The sequence below is a fragment of the Budorcas taxicolor genome, chromosome 3, assembly GCF_023091745.1.
Source record: "Budorcas taxicolor isolate Tak-1 chromosome 3, Takin1.1, whole genome shotgun sequence".
In the NCBI taxonomy this organism is placed as follows: domain Eukaryota; kingdom Metazoa; phylum Chordata; class Mammalia; order Artiodactyla; family Bovidae; genus Budorcas; species Budorcas taxicolor.
Window position 1 is genome coordinate 93,449,613 of NC_068912.1, and position 13,216 is coordinate 93,462,828.

At 38.7% G+C, this 13,216-nt stretch overlaps 1 protein-coding gene across 1 annotated transcript in view; it reads right to left on the bottom strand.

Moving 5' to 3' along the window:
- Window positions 1–13,216, bottom strand: part of LOC128045466 (sterol carrier protein 2) — a 110,188-nt gene that overhangs the window by 78,814 nt on the left and 18,158 nt on the right. The window contains exon 6 of the mRNA XM_052637961.1: window positions 11,967–12,093. Coding sequence (XP_052493921.1) covers window positions 11,967–12,093 — 127 coding nt within the window. The remainder of the gene's footprint in view (window positions 1–11,966; window positions 12,094–13,216) is intronic.

Here is a 13,216-nt window from a genome sequence, read left to right on the forward strand (position 1 = left end):
GAAATGTTGCTGCAAAAAGTGAAAAAAAAATGTTGCAATAGATCAAATCATGACTATAGGGAAGGGTGAGAAAAGTAGAAGAGATCCAGGGTGATAATCTTTTGAAAGAATTAAAGGACACTTTCTCAACACCATTTAAAGAAAGAAAGGAAGGAAGGAAGAAACAAAGACAAATGAAGGAAAAAACAAAGAGGGGAGAGAGAGAAAGAAAGGAAGAAAGGAAAGAAAAAAATATATATAATATACATATATATGAGAGATATATATTAAATATATGAGACTCTGAAGCCAGAATGAAAAGGAAAGGAGAAAAGGAAAGATATAACCATCTGAATGCAGAGTTCCAGAGAATAGCAAGAAGAGATAAGAAAGTCTTCCTCAGTGATCAATGCAAAGAAATAGAGGAAACAACAGAATGGGAAAGAGATCTGTTGAAGAGATCTCTTCAAGAAAATTAGAGATACCAAGGGAACATTTCATGCAAAGATGGGCTCGATAAAGGACAGAAATGGTAAGGACCTAACAGAAGCAGAAGATATTAGGAGAGGTGGCAAGAATATACACAGAAGAACTGTACAAAAAAGATCTTCATGACCCAGATAATCACGATGGTGTGATCACTCACCTAGAGCCAGACATCCTGGAATGTGAAGGCGAGTGGGCCTTAGAAAGCATCACTATGAACAAAGCTAGTGGAGGTGATGGAATTCCAGTTGAGCTATTTCAAATCTTGAAAGATGATGCTGTGAAAGTGCTGTCTCAATATGCCAGCAAATTTGGAAAACTCAGCAGTGGCCATAGGACTGGTAAAGGTCAGTTTTCATTCCAATCCCAAAGAAAAGCAATGCCAAAGAATGTTCAAACTACCACACTCATCTCACATGCTAGTAAAGTAATGCTCAAAATTCTCCAAGCCAGGCTTCAGCAATACGTGAACCGTGAACTTCCAGATGTTCAAGCTGGTTTTAGAAAAGGCAGAGGAACCAGAGATCAAATGGCCAACATATGCTGGATCATTGAAAAAGCAAGACAGTTCCAGAAAAACATCTATTTCTGCTTTATTGACTATGCCAAAGCCTTTGACTGTGTGGATCACAATAAACTGGGGAAAATTCTGAAAGAGATGGGAATACCAGACCACCTGACCTGCCTCTAGAGAAACCTATATGCAGGTCAGGAAGCAACAGTTAGAACTGGACATGGAACAACAGACTGATTCCAAATAGGAAAAGGAGTACGTCAAGGCTGTATATTGTCACCCTGCTTATTTAACTTATATGGAGAGTACATCATGAGAAACGCTGGGCTGGAAGAAGCACAAGCTGGAATCAAGGTTGCCGGGAGAAATATCAATAACCTCAGATATGCAGATGACACCTCCCTTATGGCAGAAAGTGAAGAGGAACTAAAAAGCCTCTTGATGAAAGTGAAAGAGGAGAGTGAAAAAGTTGGTTTCAAGCTCAACATTCAGAAAACGAAGATCATCACATCTGGTCCCATCACTTCATGGGAAATAGATGGGGAAACAGTGGAAACAGTGTCAGACTTTATTTTGGGGGGCTCCAAAATCACTGCAGATGGTGACTGCAGCCATGAAATTCAAAGACACTTACTCCTTAGAAGGAAAGTTATGACCAACCTAGATAGCATATTCAAAACCAGAGACATTACTTTGCCAACAAAGTTCCATCTAGTCAAGACTGTGGTTTTCCCAGTGGTCATGTATGGATGTGAGAGTTGGACTGTGAAGAAAGCTGAGTGCCAAAGAATTGATGCTTTTGAACTGTGGTGTTGGAGAAGACTCTTGAGAGTTCCTTGGACTGTAAGGAGATCCAACCAGTCCATTCTAAAGGAGATCAGTCCTGGGTGTTCTTTGGAAGGAATGATGCTAAAGCTGAAACTCCAATATTTTGGCCACCTCATGTGAAGAGCTGACTTATTGGAAAAGACTCTGATGCTGGGAGGGATTGGAGGCAGGAGGAGAAGGGGATGACAGAGGATGAGATGGCTGGATGGCATCACCAACTCGATGGACGTGAGTCTGAATGAACTCCAGGAGTTGGTGATGGACAGGGAGGCCTGGTGTACTGCAATTCATGGGGTCGCAGAGAGTCGGACACGACTGAGCGACTGAACTGAACTGAACTGAAGCCAGAATTGTACTTAATAGTATAATAACATTTCCCACAATGGATTGTTGTGAGAATTAGATGAGATAATATGGGTATGGAAATTTATTCATTCATTCATTAAAAAAACAGTTATTGAACATTTAAATATCCTAGAGACTGTAAAAAGAAAGAGGGGAAAAACCCTTTCTTCTAGCCAGATTACATGCCAACCACTGTTGCTAGGTGGATGGATTGAAGGTAAACAAAACAAACATAATTTCTAATTTCAAACAAGTTTATAAGAGAAATAAGGAACACAAAAATTAAACCAGTAAAACCACACACAATAAATATATGAATATAAATAGTGCTAATGCTATGAAGGAAAGCAATAGGAAGCTATCTATGAAGAAGAATAACAGGAGGGATCCCCTTTAATTAGAATGATGAAGAAAAGGGCCTCTAAGATTAATTAATTACAGAATACCTGTTCTATGCCAGGCACTCTTCTAAGTAACAGTCAAAGAGCAGGGAATAAAACAAACAAAAATCAATGGAGCCCTAACAAAGAGCTGACAAATGAAGAGAAGTTAAAGGCAAAGAAGAGGAAAGATATACCCATCTGAATGCAGAGTTCCAAAGAACAGCAAGGAGAGATAAGGAAGCATTTCTCAGCAATCAATAAAAAGAAATAGAGGAAACTAATAGAATGGAAAAGACTAGAGATCTCTTCAAGAAAATTAGAGATACCAAGGGAACATTCCATGTGAAGATGGGCTCGATAAAGGACAGAAATGGTAAGGACCTAACAGAAGCAGAAGATATTAAGAAGAAGTGGCAAGAATACACAGAAGAACTATACAAAAAAGATCTTCATGACCCAGAAAACGACTATAGTGTGAAAACTCACCTAGAGCCAGACATCCTGGAATGTGAAGTCAAGTGGGCCTTAAGAAGCATCACTATGAACAAAGCTAGTGGAGGTGATGGAATTCCAGTTGAGCTATTTCAAATCCTAAAAGATGATGCTGTGAAAGTGCTACACTCAATATGCCAGCAAATTTGGAGGACTCAGCAGTGGCCACAGGACTGAAAAAGGTCAGTTTTCATTCCAATCCCAATAAGGCAATGCAAAAGAATGTTCAAAGTACTACACAATTGCACTCATCTCACATGCTAGCAAAGTAATGCACAAAATTCTCAAAGAGAGGCTTCAATAGTATGTAAACCAAGTACTTTCAGATGTTCAAGCTGGATTTAGAAAAGGCAGAGTAACCAGAGATCAAATTGCCAACAACCATTGCATTGTAGAAAAACCAAGAGAGTTCCAGAAAAACATCTATTTCTGCTTTATTGACTACACAAAAGCCTTTGACTGCATGGATCACAACAGACTGGAAAATTCTTCAAGAGATGGGAATACCAGACCACCTGACCTGCCTCCTGAGAAACCTGTATGCAGGTCAAGAAGCAACAGTTAGAACTGGACATGGAACAATACACTGGTTCCAAATTGGGCAAGGAGTATGTCAAGGTTGTATATTGTCACCTTGCTTGTTTAACTTATATGCAGAGTACATCATGCGAAATGCTGGGCTGGATGAAGCACAAGGAGGAATCAAGATTACCAGGAAAAATATCAGTTACCTCAGATATGCAGAGGACACCACTCTTGTGGCAGAAAGCAAAGAGGAACTAAAGAGCCTCTTGATGAAAGTGAAAGAGGAGAGTGAAAAAGCTGGCTTAAAATGCAACATTCAAAAAATGAAGATCATGAGATCCGGTCCCATCACTTCATGGCAAATAGATAGGAAAACAATGGAAACAATGAGAGACTTTATTTGCTTGGGCTCCAAAATCACTGCAGATGATGACTGCAGCCATGAAATTAAAAGACACTTTCTCCTTGGAAGAAAAGCTATGACAAATCTAAACAGCATACTAAAAAGCAGAAACATTACTTTGCCGACAAAGGTCTGGCTAGTCAAATCTATAGTTTTTCCAAGAGTCATGTATGGACATGAGAGTTGGACCATAAAGAAAGCTGAGAACTGAGTAATTGATGCTTTTGAACTATGTTGTTGGAGAAGAGTCCCTTGGACTGCAAGGAGATCAAACCAGTCAATCATAAAGGAAAACAGTCCTGAATATTCATTGGATGGACTGATGCTGAAGCTGAAGCTCCAATACTTTGGCCAGCTGATGAGAAGAGCTGGCTCATTGGAAAAGACCCTGATGCTGGGGAAGATTGAAGGCAGGAGGAGAAGGGGACGACAGAGGATGAGATGGTTGGGTGGCATCACTGACTCGATGGACATGAGTTTGAGCAAGCTCCAGGTGTTGGTGATGGACGGGGAAGCCTGGTGTGCTGCAGTCCATGGGGCCACAGAGTCAAACAAGACTAAGTGACTGAACTGACTGAACTGTGGACTTCAATTCTGGTTGGAAGAGACATTCACGAAATAAGAAAATATATATAGCCAGATTTTTATAAGTGCTATATAAAATGATAAAGCAGAAGATAGAGGATAGGTAATTCCAGGAATGAAGGTGATGAAAGAAAGCAAAAGATGACATTTGAGCAAAGACCTGATGGAAGTAAGAAAGTTAGCACTGATATCTTAGGGTAGAGTGTTTCAGAAGTTGAAATAGCAAGCTAAGGCCCTGCATGAAGTAGCAAAATGCTTACTGTGTTTGAGGCTGGGGCAGAGAGGTGAAAGAAAAAAAATGGTAGGAGATGAAGTCAGAGATAATGAGGGTGGAAGGTCAGGTCATATAGAAGTTTGCAGGCCATAATAAGACCTGAAGGTTTCAATCTGAGTATAGTAAGAACACAATAGAGTTTTGAGCAGAGGAATGAAATGATCTAGTTTATATCTGAAAAGCACTGATCAGGAAAAAAGAAAAAATTGATTGTACAGGTGCATGTGCAGAAGCAGAAAAACCATTTAGGAGACTCCTATACTCCAGGTGAGAAATTATGATAGTCTGCACTACAGAATTGGGGGAAATGTAGAGAAACATTTCCATTTCTCATAGTTATAGATATTCTGAGAAATGAGTAAAAAGGTTTGCTGATATATTGAATATTGAGTACAAGAAAAATGAAAAATGGCTTTAAGATTTTTGGTCATAGGTCCTAGAAAGACAGAGTTATCATTTTCTGGATAAGAAAAACTTCAGGAGGAAACAACAGGGAAGGTGGAAGTTCAAGGAGACAATTAGTATTTCAGTTTCAGACCTATCAAATTTGAAAGATCTATTAGACATCCAAGCAGAAATACTTCTGTAAAGTGTTGCAGATATAAGAGTTTATTTTTTTTAAGATCTAAACCATGAAAAGAGTTGACCTTGAAAGAATAAAGAGCACTGTAGCTAAAGAAAATATAAGACTGTGGTACAAGGAATAAGTTTGGCTTATTGAACACACTGAAAGGCCAGTGAGCTTATATATGGGAAGACCAGACAGCAGGAATTAAAACAAGAAATGCTTTTTAAACAGTCTAACTGTAACACAGTAATTTATAATATTAATACATATTTTGGTACCTGAATGCTATAGACTTAATTGTGTCCCCTCAGAATTCATTTGTTGATGCCCTAACAACCAATGTGATGGTATTTAGAGATGGGTATTTGCAGAGGTATAATAATTATGGTATATGAGGTCATGAGGGTGAGACTCTCCAGACAGGATTATGCCCTTATAAGAATCCTTAAAAAAAGAACACAAAGAATTTTCTCTCTCCCTCTGTCTCTGCACCCACACGAAAGAGCAGGTCATGTGAATACACAGTGAGATGGAGGTCACCTATGACCCAAGAAAAGAGGCTTCGGTATAATATAAACCCTATCATACCTCTTGATTTTATACTTCCCGGCCTCTAGAACTATGAGAAATAAATTTCCTAGTTTGAGCTACCCGGTCTATGGTATTTTCTATATCAGCCCAAGCAGACTAATACAGTGGAAATGGAATTATACTGAACAAAAATGTAAAACATGTGAATGGCTTTGGAACCATTCTAATTCCAAAGTCTGGAACATTGCTAGCGAAAAAGACTGAAGTGCCTTGAAGAAACCAAAGAAACTTTGAGGATGCTGCAGATGAGAGTTTATAAAAGAACAAAATCTTCCTGAAAACTGAGGAAAAGGAGACCCCTGTTATAATAGAAACAGGAATTATAATAATACTATCACCAAAAGTTATGCAGAAAATAGATAATAAACAAAATATTGAAACTGCCACATGATTGATTCTTGCTGCTTATAGCAAAATTCTATAATGCTATATTGCATAAAGGACTATTAAACAAAAACAATCCAGGATTTCATAGTTTTGAAAATTCTCAGCCTCTCATAGGAGTAAAAGATGCTAAAATTAACAAATAGTCCTTGAGCGAAGATCAAAGCCAATGCACTGCCAGAAAAACACGGCCCAAAAATGAACGAAGCCCAGGTTGTGACAAATCTTTTAAGACTCAGAAAAATCAAAGATGATGCCTCAGAATACTTTTCATATAGAAAAAAAGCTCTCTAAAGAGAAAAGAGCTGTGTCTCACAATTCCTCTCAAAGGACTGCTAAGAAGTTTAAGAAGGTTGTCCTTCAGCCATCTCAGAAAGGACCCAAAGAGATTTTGCAGGTGTAATTTGTAGACAGGAGAACCAAACAAGTTTTTACAATAAAAAGGAAAGCCACAAAGTTTTTAAGATAAAAATTATCTACAGAGAGGATTCTTGGGTGTTAGCATTCTATTTTTGACCTGGGAGGTAAATTAGGTTACAGATATGGGCTTTGGGAGAATTCACTAAGCTGTATATTTATGTTGCGTGCATTTCTCTGACTTAAGTTATACTATACAACAACACTGGGCTGGAAGAAGCACAAGCTGGAATTGAGATTGCCGGGAGAAATATCAATAACCTCAGATATGCAGATGACACCTCCCTTATGGCAGAAAGTGAAGAGGAACTAAAAAGCCTCTTGATGAAAGTGAAAGAGGAGAGTGAAAAAGTTGGCTTCAAGCTCAACATTCAGAAAATGAAGATCATGGCATCTGGTCCCATCACTTCATGGGAAATAGATGGGGAAACAGTGGAAACAGTGTCAGACTTTATTTTGGGGGCTCCAAAATCACTGCAGATGGTGACTGCAGCCATGAAATTAAAAGACACTTACTCCTTGGAAGGAAAGTTATGAGCAACCTAGATAACATATTCAAAAGCAGAGATATTACTTTGCCAACAAAGGTCCGTCTAGTCAAGGCTATGGTTTTTCCACTGGTCATGTATGGATGTGAGAGTTGGACTGTGAAGAAAGCTGAGCGCCAAAGAATTGATGCTTTTAAACTGTGGTGTTGGAGAAGACTCTTGAGAGTCCCTTGGACTGCAAGGAGATCCAACCAGTCCATCGTAAAGGAGATCAGTCTTGGGTGTTCATTGGAGGGACTGATGCTGAAGCTGAAACTCCAACATTTTGGCCACATCATGCGAAGAGTTGACTCCTTGGAAAAGACCCTGATGCTGGGAGGGGTTGGGGGCAGGAGGAGAAGGGGACGACAGAGGATGAGATGTCTGGATGGCATCACCGACTCGATGAACATGAGTTTGAGTGAACTCCGGGAGTTGGTGATAGACAGGGAGGCCTGGTGGGCTGCAATTCGTGGGGTCGCAGAGTCAGACACGACTGAGTGACTGAAATGAACTGAACTGAACTGGACACAACAACAAATTTCATATTTTTTAAAAATGCTGGGTTCAGTCACCACCATGATTCCTTGATTCTTTGAGTCTGCATGTGAACATGTGAAATTTGAGACATCTGTTACACACACAAGCAGAGATGTGAAGATGAAAACTGGATATGTATAGACTCCATCATTGACTATCCTGTTTGCCCCCCCACAACAAATGCATTACCTTGTTTTATTTTCTTCACAGCTACTAATCATTATTTGAAATTATCTTTATTTTGTTCATATGCTACTGTCTCCCCCTGCTAGAAATTTAAGCAAATACCACACATCTTACCTGCTTATTTGTTGCTTGTGAATGACTTCATTGATATCCCTAATTCTTTTTCCCTTTATGATCTGACTTTGCAGTTTCCTACCTTTAAAAATGTAGAGTATATTTCACACTCCCTTGATTCCAAGTTTTTCATATGACTTGCTTTGGTTAAGTCTCAAAATGCCTTGCATGTTGTAGATTACTCTCTTCTGCTTCTGTTGTGACTATGAAAAGGACATGCCAGAGGTGGCCCTCTGGTCTGAAGAAGATGATGAGATACCCAGCCAAACAGGAGTAAAACAGAGCCTCCAACCAACCTACACTCATATGATCAACCCAGACAAAAAGAGCTGAGCATGACTTAGACCCACTGCTGCTGCTGCTGCTAAGTCACTTCAGTCACGTCCAGCTCTGTGCAACCCCATAGATGGCAGCCCACCAGGCTCCCCCGTCCCTGGGATTCTCTAGGCAAGAACACTGGAGTGGGCTGCCATTTCCTTCTTCAATGCATGAAAATGAAAAGTGAAAGTGAAGTCACTCAGTTGTGTCTGACTCTTAGCGACCCCATGGACTGTAGCCCACCAGGCGCCTCCGTCCATGGGATTCTCCAGGCAAGAATACTGGAATGGGTTGCCATTTCCTTCTCCATAGATCCACTGATTCCCAGTCAATCTACAAACTTGTAAACTTTGATAATAATCATTATTCAATAATAACTGAATTTGGGAGTAGTTTGTTACACAGCAATAATTAATTGATATGCAGAGTTCCAAAGAATAGCAAGGAGAGATAAGAAAGCCTTCTTAAGTGAACAATGCAAAGAATTAGAGGAAAACAATAGAATGAGAAAGACTAGAGATCTCTTCAAGAAAATTAGAGATACCAAGGCACTATTTCATGCAAAGATGGGTACAATAAAGGACAGAAATGATAAGGACCCAATAGAAGCAGAAGAGATTAAGAAGAGGTGACAAGATTATATATAGGAACTGCATTAAAAAGAAAAGGTGTTAATGACCTGGATAACCACAGTGGTGTGGTCACTCACCTAGAGCCAGATATCATAGAGTGTGAAGTCAAGTAGGCCTTAGCTAGTGGAGGGGATGGAATTCCAACTGAGCTATTTCAAACCCTAAGATGATGCTGTGAAAGTGCTGCACTCATTGCCAGCAAATTTGGAAAACTCAGCAATGGCCACAGAACTGGATAAGATCAATTTCATTCCAGTTCTAAAAAAGGGCAATGCCAAAGAACGTTCAAACTAAACCAAAATTACACTCATTCCACACACTACCAAGGTAATGCTCAAAAATCCCTCAAGCTAGGCTTCACCTGTACGTGAACTAAAAACTTTCAGACGTAGAAGTTGGATTTAGAAAAGGCAGAGGAACCAGAGATCAAATTGCCAACATCCGCTGGATCATGAGAAAAGCAAGCGAATTCAAAAAAACCATCTACTTATGCTTCATTGACTACGCTAAACCCTTTGACTGTATGGATCACAAAAAATACTGTGGAAAATTATTAAAGATATGGGAATACCAGAACATCTTATCTGTCTCCTCAAAAATCTGTATGCAGGTCAAGAAGCAACAGTTAGAACTGAGCATGGAACAACAGTTTGGTTCAAAACTGGGAAAGGAGTACATCAAGGCTCTATACTGTCACCCTGCCTATTTAACTTATTTGCAGAGTACATCATGCAAAATGAGGGCCTGGATGAAGCACAAGCTGGAATCAAGATTGCCAGGAGAAATATCAAAAACCTCAGATAAGCAGATGACACCACTTTAATGACAGAAAGTGAAGAGGAATTCAAGAGCCTTTTGATGAAGGTAAAAGAGAGTGAAAAAGTTGGCTTAAAATTCAACATTCAAAAAACAAAAATTATGGCATCCAGTCGCATCACTTCATGGCAAATAGATGGGGAAAAAGTAGAAGCAGTAATAGGTTTCATTTTCTTGGACTCCAAAATCACTGTGGATGGTGACTGCAGCCATGAAATTAAAAGACAATTGCTCCTTGGAAGAAAAGCTATGAAGAACCTAGATAGTGTATTAAAAAGCAGAGGCACTGCTTTGCCAAAAAGGTCCACATATTCAAAGCTATGGTTTTTCCAGTAGTCAGGTACAGATGTGAGAGTGGGACCATAAAGAAGGCTGAGAGTTGAAGAACTGATGCTTTCGAACTGTGGTGCTGGAGAAGACTCTTGAGAATCCTTTAGAGAGCAAGGTCAAACCAGTCAATCCTAAAGGCAATCAACCCTGAATATTCATTGAAAGGACTGATGCTGAAGCTAAAGCTCCAATACTTTGGTCACCTGATGCAAAGTGCCAATTCATGAGAAAAGACCCTAATGCTAGGAAAAACTGAGGGCAAAAGGAGAAGGAGGGAACAGAGGACAAGATGGTGGGATGGCCCATCGACTCAACGGACATGAGTTTGAGCAAGCTCCAAGAGATAGTGAAGGACAGGCAAGCCTGGCACGCTGCAGTCCACGGAGTTGCAAAGTATCAGACACAACTGAGCGATCGAACAACAGTACTTCTATATTTCAGTGCCTCAAACAATGCCTGCAATACAGTAAGAGCTAAATATTTTAAATAAATTATTTAATTCAAAAGGAAATGGACAGGGAATAGCCAAAGAGGTAAGGAAAATCAGAATGAGGTGGCACAAATGCCAAGAGAAGAATATGTTTTAAGAAAGAAGTGATCAAAAGGGTCTAATGGTGCTGAGGTCTATTAAAACAGTACTGAGCAGTATTTACTTCCTACGGCAATGTGGCGCTCAGTGCTAGCATTGAGAAAGAGGGGAAGCCAGACTGGAATGAACAGAATTTAAAATGGTAACAAATAGCTACAAGAAAGAAAATTCCCATGGCCCCAAACTGTCAGTCTCCTCTATGCCATCCTACCATTCTTCCTGGAAGATTTCTTTCCTTTCTGATTACTTGATCTTGGTTATCAAACCTACGGTATTTTTCCTGCAAAGAATAGGAATGTTGTACTTTCAAGCATAACTGTTTTCTTTCTCATCTCACAGAACACAGGGTCATATGATAAAAAATAAAAATTGAAAAAAACAACTCTTTCTGCACAACCCCATGTTTTAACTAACTGGCTAATGCAGATCAATCACTGATCATCAGTCAAAAAGCTAGGATGCTCACCTACAAAATAAAAATCAACTACGCAATTTAATTCTCCCAAAACATTATGTGACTTCCATGGTAGTTCAGCAGTTAAACATTCGCCTATCAATGCAGAGGACATGGGCTCAATTCCTGGTCTGGGAAGAGGCCACATGGCATAGGGCAGGCAAACCCATGTGCCACAAATACTGAAGATTCACATGCCCCAGAACCTATGCTTCACAAAACAAGAGAAGCCATCTCAGTAAGAACCCTGTACACTGAACTAGAGAGTAGCTCCTACTTGTCAAAACAAGAAAAAGCCCATGAAGCAAAGAAGACACCTTGTAGCCAAAAATAAATTAATTAATTTAATTTAATTTAAAATAAAACACTATGGATTGACAAATGATGATGGACTCCTGATGGATTCAAGTACTGAGAATACTGTACTCAGAACTGATAAGCCTCAATTTATAGTCCATGGTGGAAGATTTATGTTATTTTTCCTACTTCAGTATCTTGTTTTGGAACATCCAAGGTATTTCCAATATGATGTCATTTGTATAAATACTTTACAACTAAATTCAACAAAAACTATTTCAACTTAATTGAAAAACCATATCATATTTTATACAAACTGGCATCTTCCACAGTTCCTTAATAAATACGTGTATATAACTAAAAATAAGCCTTAAAGTTTTTTAACATACCATATTTTTCCATGTGCTCTTTTCCAGCATACCCAAACATCTGAGGAGCAACTGGGTAGGCAGATAATCCATACTTATTCATCAGGACTTCAATATGTTTATCAAGTGGATTAGTCCTATTTGAAGTCTAAGAGAGGAGAAAAAAAAATTTTAATAAGTACTCAACATGATATGTATCTCTTTCAACTATTACAGTGTTTAAGACATTTGTTAATTAGAAGTGTGGAGTCAGCCAAAAATTGACAGTATGACTAAAATCAGTCATTCAATTAAAAATAAATAATTTTTAAGTAAAAAAAAAAAAGAAACATAGATAAAGAATCCCATTATGTGCAAATAACTGCTCAATGTTCTGGGGATAAAACAATAAACAAAACAGATAAATTCCCTGCTCATCTAGCATTCATATTTGAAGGAAGAGGGAACAGAAAGTAATGAGGATGAAAATGATTAAAAAATAAATAATAATGCTATAACAAACTCAAATAAAGGGATAAAGATTGAAGGTGGGAAGTGGTATGTTACAGAAAATAGTCTAAGGAGATAAAATTGATAAAGTGACATTTCAGCAGGGATGTGAAGGAGTACGAGTAAGTTATTTGGTTAAGTTGGGGAGAGGAGCATTCTAGGCAGACAGAACAGCAAGAACAAAGTCCCTAAGGCAGGAGCAGGTTTCGGTATCTGAGAAAAAGTGAATTACTATTAGAATAAAGTTGATACTCAGAGTGCACTTACATCTGTTTCCATGGCTCTAGAATAGAGAAACACAGTTCCCACTGCAAATATTTTACAAAGGGGAGGCTGTTTCTTGCCAGTTTACCTACTAGACCATGAACACCCAGAAGATATGAATCCTTCATATACTTCTGTATATGTATCCAGTGCCTAGCATTTGGCCTGCTATATAGTTAACATTCCATAAATAACTGTTGAATGAAATTAATGAACTTTTTTTGAGGTCCAAAAAGAGGTTCTAAAGCAAATGCTATGAAAAAATTAAGTAGACATACGAAAAGGCATCTTTTCGTATGTCTACTTACTAATTATTAATAATTACTAATTATACATTACTAATTATTACTAATAATTAGTAATAATACCATTAATTATTAGAGAAATGCAAATGAAAACTATAATGAGGTGCCACCTCACACTGGTCAGAATGGCCATCATTAAAAAGTCTACAAATAACAAACTCTGAAGAGGCTGTGAAGAAAAGGGTACCCTCATACCTATCCCCTGTTGGTGAA